At 33.7% G+C, this 15,247-nt stretch overlaps 1 protein-coding gene across 1 annotated transcript; it reads left to right on the forward strand.

Moving 5' to 3' along the window:
• The first annotated feature begins 1,849 nt into the window (after window positions 1-1,849).
• On the forward strand, window positions 1,850-2,938 carry LOC123670716 (jerky protein homolog-like). The gene has a single exon (XM_045604251.1). The coding sequence runs from the start codon at window positions 1,850-1,852 to the stop codon at window positions 2,936-2,938; it is 1,089 nt and encodes a 362-aa protein (XP_045460207.1).
• Window positions 2,939-15,247: the final 12,309 nt, after the last annotated feature.

The raw sequence follows: 15,247 nt of genomic DNA on the forward strand, positions 1-15,247 counted from the left end.
ACATGATAACATTGATCAAGCGTTATTGCAATGGTTCAAAATCACAAGAAATAAAGGAATACCTATCAGCGGCCCTATGCTACAAGAAAAGGCCAATGTTTTCGCCTCTGGTTTTGGCAATGTTTGTTTTTAGAATGTCCGGTTCACAATCAACCAAACGAAAAACCTGGGATGAAGAAAAATGGCACAAGCTATAAAATTCGGTCGGGAAAAGAAAATGGGATATGTGAAAGCTACACAGCATTTTCAAGTGCCTAGGACAACTTTATTTCGTCTCTGCCAAAAAAATGAACAGTCTGCAGAAGTTTCAGCAGCTACATTAGGACGAAAACTATCTTGGGCTCTGAACTCGAAGGTCAGCTAGTAGAATACATACTAATAAGGAGAGCAAATTTCACGGTTTAACAAGAACTGATCTTCCCGGTATGGCGTTCATGCTAACAAAACGAAACAATTTGCAGAATCCTTTCGGTGAATCAGGTATGGCTGGAAAAAAATGGTTAAAGTTATTTTTGAATCGTCATAAAGATACACTTTCGATAAGAAGACCTACTGGTACATCATTCGCCAGAGCATTTGGATTTGATAAAGAAAAAGTGGAAGCCTTTTTCAACCTCCTTGAAAAACTTCACACTAAAAATGACTATCCACCAAATCGTATTTACAACGTGGATGAATAAGGCCTCACAATAGTACAAAGTAAGATAACACAAATCATCGGCCACAAAGTTAAACGCCAGGTAGCTGCACTGACTTCAGCATAAAGAGGATCTCTGATGACAATAGGGGATTACAGAATGCTACTGGTTATTTTGTGCCACCGTTCATTATTTTTCTCAGAAGAAATATGAGTGCTCAGTTAATGAGAGGCTGTCCTCCAGGATCAGTCGGAGTTGCACATCCATCAGGGTGGATAACAATGAACATCTTTACAGACTGGTTCAAGCAAAACACCAACCCGACTCCTGAATCGAGGGTTTTACTGATACTAGACGGACACTACAGTCATACTCACAATATCTATATAATAGATATTGCTAGGGAAAATAACGTGGACATAGTTTCGTTACCTCCTCACACGACTCATTAATTGCAGCCGTTAGATAAGACTTTCATGGGGCCTTTAAAAACATACTATAGTGAGGAAATACGTACACGGAAAAAAATCGTAATCTACATTCAAGTATAAGGATAATCTTGAACAAATATTCTAAATCTAAGTTGTTTTAATATTGCGTTGAAACTATTTTACTTGAAACAAAAATATCATTCTTTCATTTCAAGAACACACATATACTTGTTTACCAAGATTACAATATATTTAACTGAAGATTTCGTGTTCTCGATTCAACAAGATCACTAGTATAAAAGCAAGAATAGCTATCAAGATCCATTGAAAATCATTTTGTTTCCTCTAGAGAAAATGTCATACATGGGTCAAAATTAATAGAAGTCGATCGAAGTCTAGTTTTGATATTGACTTGAAAAAAAACCATTCTTATAACTAGAATATTAATCCTCAATTGTAGTAAAAATTGTTTTGATGGAAGAGTTGCACTGATTATATTAAGAATAGCTATCTTGGTTGAAATCTGAAATATCTTCCGCGAATTCAACTACTGCTCTTCTGAAGCATACACTATTCTTAATCCAAATACTAATACAGTAGAACCTCGATTATCCGTGCGCGCTTTATCCGGGCGGCGGATTCTCCGTGCGGCATTCTGACAAGTGCAGCAGAGGTTGGCACGACACGTGTTCGACTCGGGGAATCCCCTATTTATGTATTCACTTATTAGTTTCGCCACTGACGCTACTTCCGTCTGACTCGTTTAAACGCGAACACAAAATGCAGCGTACCGGTGTTAATCAAAAGCGTAAGCGCAATGTTTTAACTATTGAACAAAAAATGGAAATTTTGAAACGATTTGAAAAGAACACAAGTGTTGCTGTGTTGGCTACAACATATAACATTGGAAAACAAACGGTTCGTGACATTATAAAGAAGAAAGCCGAATTACAGAGCTTTGTAGCAAAAGCTGATAGTGCAAAAGCTATTTCGGACAGGAAATCTCTAAAAGGGTCTACATTCCGAGAGCTTGACGACGCTATGACCAGGTGGTTCTTGCAGAAAAGATCAGAAGGTGTTCCAATATCAGGACATATGTGTGCTAGGCAAGCTGAAATGTTCCACAAGGAGTTGAAAATTGAAGGAAACTTCTCAGCATCCTCTGGTTGGCTATACAGGTTTAAAAAACGTCATGGAATACGAGAATTAGCTGTTCAAGGGGAAAAATTAAGTGCAGATAATGTCGCCATGGTTGAATTTTGCTATGATTTGGAAAATCTTATAAAGGAGCACGACTTGAGACCTGAGCAAGTCTATAATGGAGATGAAACTGGACTTTATTGGAAAGCAATGCCGCGACGAACACTTGCTGCAGGCTCAGAAAGTAGCGCACCAGGTTTCAAAGTAAGCAAAGACCGTGTAACAGTTTTATGCTGTGCAAATGCATCAGGAACTCATAAGCTTAAGTTAGCAGTCATCGGAAAATCCAAAAATCCAAGGGCTTTTAAAAATGTAAAAACATTGCCTGTTGATTATTATAATCAAAAGGCAGCTTGGATGGATAGAGTAATTTTTAAAAAGTGGTTTTTCGAAAAATTTATACCTCAAGTTGGAGATTATTTGCAAGAAAATAATCTTCCTCCCAAGGCTGTACTGTTACTGGATAATGCACCATCGCATCCTGATGTTGAACAACTGAAGTCAGCAGATGGGAACATATTTGCAGCATATTTTCCTCCGAATGTAACATCTATTGCCCAGCCAATGGACCAAGGCGTTATAGAGACAATGAAAAGGCTTTATAGAAAAGATCTTATGCTTCAAATGTTGGGAGAATGTGACTTTATGGAGTTTTGGAAACTAACTTAATTTGAAAGAAGTAATTTATGCTGTAGCTCGCGCCTGGAGTGAAGTGAAAGCGTCTACAATTAAAAAAGCATTTTATAAAATAATGACTTTAGAAGATATATCAGATGAGAAAGGTATTGAAGACGATAATGACTTAAATGAAGGTGAGTTATCAGTCGGAGACATAACATCTATAGCTTCCCATATCAAAGGTTTGGAAGAAATAGACAAAGGAGAAATTCAGGAATGGATAGATTGTGATGAAGAAGAAAAAGGTTATCAGATTGTAGATGTCGATTATTTGAATAATCAGACGTCCGCAGAAACCTCTGATGAAAGTAGTGATGACGATGAAAATAATTGCGTAAAAAAAATAAGTCATCGAGAAGCAGGGGATGCAGTAAATTTACTTATCCAATATTTTGGAGATCAGCCTGGAATTGATGATATTCTTGAGCTTCAGCTTAGAAAAATGAAGGAGATTATAAAGTCTAAAATTTACGAATCCCAAAAACAAACAAAAATTAGTGATTTTTTCAAGTGATTTTTCAATGTGACATACATATATACATTGTTCAATGTACGTTTAGACATTATGTATAAATATTGAAACTGTTATTTTTTGTTACATGTATCTAGCATAACGTTTTTTTTCTTTGTTTTACACATGGCTTTGTCTAAATAAATGATTGAAAAATTAAAACAAGGTCTTTGGATTATCCGTGTTTTCGATTATCCGGCGAAGGCTCGGTCCCGACTGGCACGGATAATCGGGGTTCTACTGTATACGCAAGCCAAATACAGATACGCTCTACTACGGCTGGCCGTTTGTTCCCGCGCAGATTGTGGTTGGTCGGAGCGAATGATAGGGCTTGCGCATGATGCTAGTCTAGATAGTTGGAACTAGTGGAAAGTTTATTGGCAGACATTTTCGAAGAACAGTCGAAGAGAGCAGGAACAGTTTTTTATAGTTTATTGTTCATAATATTTTTAGTGATTTATTATTATGGAGAAAATTCTAGACGAATGGGAATTGGCCGATTTGATTCCAATATTCAAGGGTGAAAACCTATATTTACAGATATTCTGAGAAATTGTTTTATGCACTTCGTTGGTGTGAATGAAAAAATTAACAGATTGATTGTTGGCCAGGTATCATTAGATTTTATACTGAAATTCACGCTTTGGGTTTTCAGAGCATGAAATAACACCTGATAATATAACAAAACTAACAGAAAGCCTAATTAAGGAATTGATCCCTAATATCGTAAAAAGGATGAAATTCACTGAGAAGTGGATAGTAGAGTCGTCGGTATGTACTGAAGTATTATATGTTTTCTTTTCATTCATTATTTTTGTGATGTTTGTGCGTAATTTTTGGAATTATTTCCCAAAATGGTTCTAAAAAATGATTAGGTTGGACATCCGTTTATTAATTGAAAACATCGGCCAAATATTCTAGATTGAAGCATTTGAATTTTTCGCCAATATTTCAGTAACATTTGGACTTCGTTTTGGGATGAAATTTTGACGGATAATTGTACTCCGTTGGGAATCCATCTCTCAAATCTCAGTTAGTAACATGCAATGCTCAATATATTCGGAGGATATCACGTTTGAAAATAATTAAAATTCACAGAATTGCTCATATTTCCGTAACAACTCTCCTTCATAATTAGACAGCGTAGTCTAGATCACCTAGTTCACAGACTTGCAGCGCCGTGCTGGGGCTTGGAGCACCTCCGGTTGGAGTCCTGCGTTCGACTCTTATTTTATTTCCATTAATAAATATCTACTTTCCAAGACCAAATGATTTCGATATGTTTGTAAAACAGATTCTTTCAATTTTTTAATAATAATTGGTAATTATGCGCTTTAGCGACAAGTTTAGAAAAAAAGTAGTAATAGTACCCAAAATCTTTTGAAAAAATCATACTTACAGTTGAAGAGTTGCGGAATACGATGGTGAAATCGAAATGTCCTGATTTGTTTTCGTTTTTCCAAAAAAAAATATGCAAAACTGACGTCTTTTGAGGTTAGGTAAATTTGGGTTTTAGGTAATATTTCTTTATATTTTAACTAATACTCACTGAAAATGCTTTGTCTAGTCGTTTTCAAGCTTTTCTCAGAGAAAAATGCGCCCACTTTCAGCGAAAAAGATTATTTTCATCATCAATTACGTCTTTTTGAACCAAGATGGCCGTCACAAACACAGCTAACCGAACGTACTATTTTGAACGTTCAGCATTTTTTTTTTAACAACGAGAACAAATTAGGACCTTTCGATTTCACCATCGTATTCCGCAACTCTTCAACTGTGAGTATGATTTTTTCCAAAAGATTTTGGGTACTATTACTATTTTTTTCGGAACATGTCGCTAAAGGGCATAATTACCATAAAAATATTTTTTTGACATCTAGCACAATATGCACAAAAATATTCAGTTTTCAGTAAAGAAATTGTGAAACAAACCTTCTTTATAAAATTCTTTTTCTCCAGAATGTTTAGCAGCGTACCAAGCATATCGAATCATCTTTGCAAAAATAATAAATTATTTTTATTTATACACAAATGAATATTGTGTACGACGAATTGAAACTGGTATTCTAGTTTCGAAAGATTCACACGAAATAGTTTGACAATGAAGCTTACAATCAATTCTAGATTTTTATGATGGCAAGTCATTCTTAATATTAAAAAATATCGTAACTATTATTTTATTTTGAGAAATGAAATAATGACTGCTATTAAAAATTGAAAGAATCTGTTTTGCAATTGTATCAAAATTATTTCGATTGAAAGGAAGACATTACTGAATAAAAACGTGAAAAAGAAATCTGACGTATGGGATTTAAGCAACTCAGTGATTCTCTCCGAATGTATGGAGCGTTTCTAATGTGAGGTTTTAATATCCCAACGGTGTAGAACTATTCCCAAGAGTTTCATCCGAAAACGAATTCCCATGGTCGCTCCCACCCTTGTTTGTCGATAAATTGCTTCACGCAACTGATTTCGAAATCATATCGCGATAATGTCAGTAAATTTTCAAATATATTTTTTGTTGTGCATCAAACATCGACCAAACCTCAAAAACCAATTCTCAACAACAGTGTAATTCAATTTCAGTTTGATACTTATTTTTGAAGATGATAATAATAATAATGTTTGACCGTGCGCTCAAAAGCAGGTGACTGCAATTCATTGCTTTTTTGAAAATTCCGAAACAATGTGAGATGTGTTTGTTTGTTCGATTGGATATATGTATTTTCAGAAATATTAAGAAGAATATTAAAATTTCGAATAGGGTTGTAGACACATTTGATCAATTCATAAAGAGTATAGAGTCACTTACTAGTGTTTTCTTCACTACAGGCAGAACAAAATAGTCAAGGTGCTGCATGTGCAAGTGATTTTTCATCTGAAATACAAGATGATATACTCGGAGACTGCAGTATATCGTCGACACCTATCATCTATGCAAATGACAATCAGATTGAGGAGGCTAATAATTCATTATATGTGGTTCCTATCGAGAACAGAATGGTAGCTTTTTACGGTAAAGAAAATATGGCAAGCGCTATGGGTTTAGATTTTCCAGACTTCGATCTGAAAACACTTTTAGCAGTTTCTCCCTACGGTGACCTGATCTCTAAATATTATAAAGACCATGGTATTCTGAGTGAATATATGAAAAACAAACTCATGGATATTATAATGAAACCCATTTATGACTTCATTATGAAACAGTAAGTTTTCTTATTAGAATATAAATTTCATTTACGTTCAACCATATTTTTCCCGATAATAATTGAAGGATTTTTTAGGTAGATAGAACATTTTACTTCAGACATTTTTTCAACTCTCAAACCTATAACGGAATTATTCAAAAAATCTCAACAGCTTGAACACTATATCGCAACACTCTGAGTAGTTATTTGGATACATCACTAACATAAAAGCTGCTAAGAAGTGCATAAAATGTAACTTTTGTTTATTTCGAATTCATATTTCAGCCGTCTCACTCATTCCCAATACAATATGATATGTGCCAAAATAATTACCCTTTTTCCAAACGAAGTCTCAGCTAGATACTATAAATCGGGACGTAACATCAATAACTCAATAGTTCAGGCTAAAGGCAAATTGCTGGATAAAGTAAGGAATTTGCTCTATAAAAGTCCGGATAAAATGTTTGTTAGGAAACGGAAATTGGCAGGAAATCCAATGAGAACTTCGAGAAACGTTACGGAAGGTTTAATTCAGTGAAAGAATTACATAAAAAAAATATGTGACAATGTAGACAATTATGTACTGTGTATTATATTGTTTTTAATTTCATTCTACACAGGAGAAGGAAGCTAGCACTTGGCTAAAATATAATAGAGAGCCATGGACAGAGGTCATAAGATTGTGGAAACTAACACATAAATATCGCATCGAAGCTAAAAATAAGACATTGTCTGAACTGATAGATTGTTGGCCCTCACTAGAGGATCCCAGGGGAGATTCTTTGGTAAGATCAATAGCTCAATAATATTTTTTTCAAGACAAAAATAATTCTTGAGATTTCAATTCAGCTAAAATCAACATGGAATGTATTTGCGTATATACAGGGTGAGTATTAACTGAGTACAAATTTTCTGACAGTAGATTCTTCTTAACATGCAAAATTCATGTTCATGAACCATTCTTCCTAATGTGGTTTTGTTTTTTTTCAATAGGGTAAGTAAGAAACTAGGAACATTAGAAAAAATGTATTAATTGGGAAATATGGGTAGTTACTGAAATCTTTTCATCAGAAATCATTTGTTTCGAACTAACCCTTCTAGAAATAAAAGGAAAAAAATAGAGTTTTACGTGATTTCAACAGCCTGTATCTTTCAAACAAAACCGAATTAAGAAAAATGGTTCATGAACATGTGTATTGCATATTGATAGAAAGCTATTTTCAAAAAAATCAGCTCAGTCAAGACTCTCCTTGTATACAGGGTGTCCGGGGAATAACTGTACATACTCTTACCAGAGATAGAGTTGGACTAGCTGATTACTGATTGACTGTAAAAAATTAATTTCTGGATTTCCCTAGAAAGATACAGGGTGATTTTCCAACTTCATGGAAATACTTAGACCGTCATAAAATCCAAACTTATTGACGAATAGTATTGAAACTTGGGAGATTATTGGTACATGCTAAGGTCGACTCAGAACGATATCAATTATTTCATTATTCCAGGGCCGGACTCATTAATCTTCATTTAAAGTGTTCAGGGTAAAAAAAACACTTTGTATTTCGAATTACAAATAATTGATTCGCTTTTTAGAAAGAAGCTAAATTATGCTTCAATTTGCGGTATCGCTTAAAGTTGTCACATCAACAATTATTTTTTTATGAATTTTTGAATTTGGATAAAGTTCGAAAATTTCAATTTATTTACCTGAACAGGCTTTGTCATCTTGCGGAGTTCGAAAATAAATAATAGATTTTCTTAAAAAGTCACTGAAGGTGAGGAAGACTATAATAATTTATTGATATACTGGGTGGCCACCCCAGAAGTACTCTGAGAAACAGGAGATATGATTTTCAGTTTGGGAGAATGTTACAAAATATCTTAATAGATTCAAAGATTCAAGATCAAAAATGCACAGAAATAAAATTTCCTACAAGATAAAATATGAATTCCTAAAAAATCTTCTGTGATAAACTTCAAACATTTTGACAACTGAAATTTGAGATTGTTGTTTGTTGCTTGTGCTTTGATTATTATAAAATAGTGAAATTATCAAAATGGCCAATTTCACAAATAGAGAATATGCTGATATGATGTTCGTGTATGGTAAATGTGAGGGAAATAGTCGAGCTGCTGTGAGAGAGTATCGTCTGAGATTTCCGTCGCGCAGAATTCCCAATCACCAAACATTTTCTGCAGTATTTAGTTGTATAGCGCAATATGGTAGAGTGCCAGATAGGAAGAAGGATCGCCAAAGGAATCTAGAAAGAAGTGATGAAGTACTCCAATTAATTCAAGCACAACATTCAACTAGTATAAGGAGAGTAAGTGCACAATTATTACATTTGCCGAAGCATAAGGTGCACAGAATAATCAAAGAGGAAAATATGTACCCATACCACATACAACAGGTACAACGATTGGAACCATTCTGTCAAAAACAAACGTCAAGATCCGAAATCTGAGGTTAGGTGTTTCAAGTGCAAACAACTAGGTCACTATCGAAATAAATGTCCTTCATTGAAAGACTCTCAAAAGCAAAATAGTTAGGACAATGTTTTCAGTGCTGTGTTTCTTGCGGGAGATTACGGTAAATCGAACTGGTACGTCGATTCCGGCGCGAGTTCCCACATTGTGGTTGATAAACAGTTGTTCAAATCATTGAATTCTTGTGAAGTTAGAGAAGTTATGGTCGCAAATCAATCAGTGGTGAAAGTCAAAGACTTTGGTGATGTTGAACTGAAATCAATTGTTGACAATGAACTATATAATATTACTGTGAAAAATGCTTTGTATATTCCAGATGTTGCAACAAATTTATTATCGGTGAGCAAGCTTGTTGAGAATGGTAACCGAGTTTCATTTGACAAGAACTGTTGCAGAATATTCAACAAAGATAATAAATTGGTAGCTGTTGCTGAGCTGGTAGGTGGAGTTTACAAGCTGAATGTTCAACAGGATTCAAGAGAGCGTTGTTTGCTAACGGTATCCAGTGAAGTTTGGCATCGGAGGCTTGGTCATATAAATAATGGAGATTTTGAAAAGATGAGAAATGGAGCTGTCCTAGGTATAAAGTGCTCTGACAAAACTAAAAAAGGATTATGCAATTGCAAGATTTGCTGCGAAGAATCAAATGGTATAATTCACCAAAGAACGAATGCCTACACACCCGAACAAAATGGGATGACAGAACGAATGAACAGAAGTATCGTTGAAAAGGCCAGATGCATGCTGTACGACGCTGGTTTACACAAAAAATTTTGGCCAGAGGCAGTTAACGCTGCAGTTCATGTACGAAACAGAAGTACAGTGTCAGGCTTATGTAAAAAAACGCCATATGAAATGTGGTTCAACAGGAAGCCAGATATAAGTTATCTGAGGATATTTGGCAGTGTCGCCATGGATCATCAACCAAAAGAAATGCGAGGTAAATGGGACAAAAAATCTATCAAGAAGATTTTAGTCGGTTATGGCGAGGATGTTAAGGGCTACAGAGTCTATGACCCGGCTACTAATACAGTCACTACAAGTAGGGATGTCATTGTATTCGAAGAGCAATGGCAAACAGCTATCGAGTCTAACGAAGATGATCAAGAAGAGGTATCAGTGCCAGTGGGAGAAGAACAGGCTGATGTAGCAGATGACCAAGATTCGCAAACTATTGATTCTGAACCATTTATTGTGCCAATTGATGATAATTTGTCTGATATTGATTTTGTTCCAGAAAGAGCAGTTGAGGTTCCAGAAGTTGAAAGGTCTCAAAGAAGTCGAAAACCCAAGGATTTTTCAGATTACTATTTGTATCTCTGTAGTAATCCAAGTGCCATGGATGGAGATCCACTGACGGTCCAGGAAGCTTTGTCGGGTCCTGACAGAAATCTCTGGAAGAAGGCCATGGAGGAAGAAATTGGAGCTTTTGAAGAAAATGATGCTTGGACATTGGTAGACGTCCCGGGGAATGGAAGCATTGTTGAATGTAAATGGGTATTTAAGAAAAAGATGAATTGTGCAAAGAGCAAGGTTAGTTGCAAAAGGTTACACTCAAAAATATGAAATAGATTTTGAAGAAAGATTCTCTCCAGTGGTTCGTCATTCGACATTGAGAATGTTATTTGCTTTGTCAGTTAAACTAAAATTTAAAATTAGTCATTTAGATGTTACAACGGCTTTTTTAAATGGCGAACTGCAGGAAGAAGTTTTCATGCAAATTCCTCACGGTTTTGATGTTTCATCTCATAAGGATTAAGTTTTAAAGTTGAATAAGGCTATATACGGTCTGAAGCAGTCCTCACGGGTCTGGTACCACAAGGTAGAGGTAGTTTTGAATGAGTTGAAGTACAAAAGATGTCCTTATGAACCTTGTTTATTCAGTAAAAGTGAGGGTAGTTTGATGACCATAATTGCATTGTACGTTGATGACTTTTTCATATTCTCAAATGATAAGAAAGAAAATGTAATGCTGAAAACTCAATTACGTCAGAAATTCAAAATTAAGGATTTAGGACAAATAAGACACTGTTTGGGAATGAGGATTAGTATAGATCATAAAAAAATGAGATTTTTATTGATCAAGAAGAATATATTGAACATGTTTTAAAGAAATTTCACATGTCTAATTGTAAGGAAGTATCGACTCCAATCGAATGTAACATTAATTTAAATAAAGATAACTCATGTTGTAGAAGCTATCCTTATCAACAACTGGTAGGAAGTTTGATGTATGTTGCTATGTTAACTAGACCAGATATCGCATTTTCAGTGAGTTATATGTCCCAATTTAATAACTGTTTTGGTAAAACACACTTTGAATACTTGAAACGTATTTTGAAATACTTGAAGTGTACCAAATCATACGGTTTGAAATTCACTAATAATGATGAGGATTTAATAGGTTATGTCGATGCTGATTGGGCAGGTGACAGATTAGATCGGAAGTCATATATAGGCTTTGTTTTTAAGTTATCGGGATCAGTAATTTCATGGGAGAGCAGAAAACAAAAAACAGTTGGCTTGAGTAGTTCAGAAGCAGAATATATGGCAATCTCAGAAGCTTCCAAGGAAGCCATATACCTTCAGAATTTGATCTGTCATTTGACTAATAAAGATAGAAATGCAATTGTATTGTATAATGATAGTCAAAGTGCTCAGAAATTAGCTGTAAATCCTGTACATCATAAAAGATCTAAACATATTGATGTTAGACACCATTTCATAAGAGATACTTTGTTAAATGGATTAATTGACTTAAAATATTTGAATACAGCTGAAATGCCAGCTGATCTGTTGACAAAAGGTGTAAATTGTAGGAAACATTATATTTTTCTAGAGACACTTGGTATTGTAAAACATAGTATGTAGTTTTTGTATTTGTAACATTTTTGTGCAAGTGGGAGTGTTAGTTTATGCCCAAAAATAACTGGCTCCATCTAGTAGTAGAGAAAAACATTCTGTGTATTGTTAGTTGCATAGGTATAATTTTTGTGGCATCACTTCTTTTCTAGAATAAAGTTAGTCTGTTCTGTAAACTCGAAGCGTTCGTTTCTTTTCTATTTCAAACCACGCTCTGCTACTCCAAACCAACAGTTTGTACGTTGGTTTATTTTTTGTTGTTGAATTAGCACTTGAATGTAAATGTTTCTTCATAGAAGTTTATCAAACTTGTTATTTTAATATCCGTACGTTTTATTTCTAGAAATTAATTTATGTTTTTATATCATTGTTGAAAATGGTTGTTAAGTTTAACATTGAATATAAGACATTTTCATGAACTGTTCGTTCTTGTTCGTTATCTCTATAAATAAATATTACCTTCGCATAATTTCTCTCATTTATTTTTGAGCAAATGCACCACCTCTTCAGTGACTTTATAATTTACGCCTCAAACAACTATAACCGTAAAACTCATGATTTTGATGAAAATACAAAACCTAAATACTTCAGTTCCTGTTCAAATATTCATATTTATTGGAAAAATATATATTCTAGGAAAACCATTGATTTCAGCTGAATTGACTCATTTGAAAAATTATATAATTCATAAAGACATCATGAATAATATTGATTTGTTGCTAATAATCCAATATTGAATGAAAACATACCTACATTCTTCACGACTACTAAACTCGTTATTCAATAAGAATATATGAATGATTTCTATTATTCATATGAAAAAAGTTTGTATAAAATCTAAATATATGTTTGTTCATTGTAAACTTATGATAATAATTAATTATTTAATGAAAACTATTTTTCTTTATGGCTAATAAACCTATCATTTGATGAAAATATATTAAATTTTGGTTTTATCATTTTTATAGATATCAATATATGTATATTTGTTAGTCGTTAACTATTATTATTCATCAGGAAAAAAAAATTCTTCTCGTAAATAACAATTATTCTTTATGAATAACAATTATCTTTGAAAAATAATTCATTATTGGATGAAAATATATCAATTTATACAGTAAAAATCTTTTTTAAAGACGAATCCATCATTTCTTCGACATAAATGAAATTTATTTTTGAATAATAAATAGTAATTTATGAAACTCAAATCAATCCATTATTTATGACAAATAAATATTCATTACGCCATATTCGAATCAGGGGGTTATTTAATGTCAATAAACTTCATTATATATGAATAAACTATTCTCTCAGTGTAGTTGTAAGTTTTTTCGCTGACTTGCATTCCATATAAAACAACAACTGCAGGTTCTTGTGAATTTCAATTCCTCTAGAACTGTGAACAGTATTCGGTAAAACACTTGTAAATTTTCAATGTGCATTACCAAGTATTTTTACCTGTTATTGTAAACCTATGACTTGTTCTATTAAACAGGCCCCTGGACACCATAATAGTTACTGAATTCTCTGAAATTGTCCTCTACCTGTCTATGCAATCAGTTACTGAAATGGAATTATAATTTTTATTACAGAGGAAAGTATTACAGTTGAAGTTCTGGAAAATTTAGTAAACGAGAAAAATTTACTAGAGTCATTGATACCAAAAATTGGTAAAAGATTGGTGCTTATCAGTAAGGTGGGGGAATACTTCGAAAATTTGCGAAAGTCCAAGGAAGATATTTTGTCTGATTCGCTATGTTCATTCAAAGAAAATAGTAGGAGCTTCAATTTAACCTCAGACCTGTCATATGAGGGCCAAAATACTAATCAATATAGTAGTGTATTTCCAGAAAGAAGTATCAATACAGAGTTTACAGTTTTGTAAGTTATGCGTAGTTGAATGATTGTTCTTTCTTAAAGTTTCTATTTGTAGAATCGAGAAACTATTGAAAAAAACGAATGAAAATGAGGAACCCCTTCTAATTTTTTCCCCAACTACATCCTCGACAAGCTCAATATTGCCTAACGATTTTTTGAACGAAGAGCCGAAACAAAAAAAAAAGAAAACATTGAATACATTTCTTGCCAATTTCGACCTCGAAAACACTTTACAGTCTTCTGCAATAGGAAAGGCTTTGTTGAATTGGTATAGTGTGAAAGGAAATTTTGACACGGCGAGACAGGGCTATTTGGTTGATATAATTGTTTCCGAATTCCTCAATAATGGCTTCACGTAAGTCCACAAAAATTTATAGTAATAATTATTTGAAAAACCTTGTGGGTTTGGTGTTCAACAAATCCTTCATTCAAACTTACATAGAACTTTTTTCTAGCCACATCACTAACAGTGATTATGATATTTTGAGCAGAAAAATTATAGATTTATTTCCTTGTGAAATTTCTGAGGCTTACTACTTACCCCCCATAAGAAAGAAAGATTCCTTATTGAATAAACCTGGGCTGGCGAAAGGTAAATTGATTGATAAGTTTAGAAACAAAATAACCTTTCTTAGAGAAGCAGGCATTTTATCATCCCGTAGCCAATTAGACTTATCAAACACATCGAAGGAAGGTTGGTATAAACAGGTTTTTGTATATCAAAAACTCAAGTTGACTTACTTCAATCCTTTTTCTCTGACCAATTAATTTTTACTTTCAGATGTCCCTCTGGACAGCTCTTACGAAAATAATGTTTTATGGCTAAAACATAACAGAGAGCCTATATCAGATGTATAGGATCACTGGGATAAATCTTTTTCAAGAAGAAGACAAAAATTTTTGAAGGAAGGTGGTGACCTTAAAGATATATTCACTGAATATCCAATATTGGTGGAGCCAGTTCGTGTTTGGTGAATGAATTTTGGAACATGATATAAGTACCTGCTACCATTTATTCATTTTCATAATTCCATTTATCCATCATGTGAACAATGTTTAAAGTATTTTCTATTTCACTTCAATCATTTTTATCGACATCTTCATATTCTGATTCAAAAATTAAGATTCAACTCATCATATATTTTGAGTATGGCTGCAACAGATTCATATTCATTCAAATCGAACATAAGAGAATACAAAGTAGTTATAGCTGAAAAAACATTCAATTCATTTTTTTGCATTCTAGAAAAACAGAATAGAATAGAAATCACTGAAATTCTTAATAAGAGGATTTGCCACTATCAGTTTTGCAGAAAAAGCTCACTGGGACGAGAGGTATGGAGCCTGTGGTTGAACAAACAATTTCTCTGCTTC

This window comes from Harmonia axyridis, chromosome 1, assembly GCF_914767665.1.
Source record: "Harmonia axyridis chromosome 1, icHarAxyr1.1, whole genome shotgun sequence".
Taxonomy (NCBI): domain Eukaryota; kingdom Metazoa; phylum Arthropoda; class Insecta; order Coleoptera; family Coccinellidae; genus Harmonia; species Harmonia axyridis.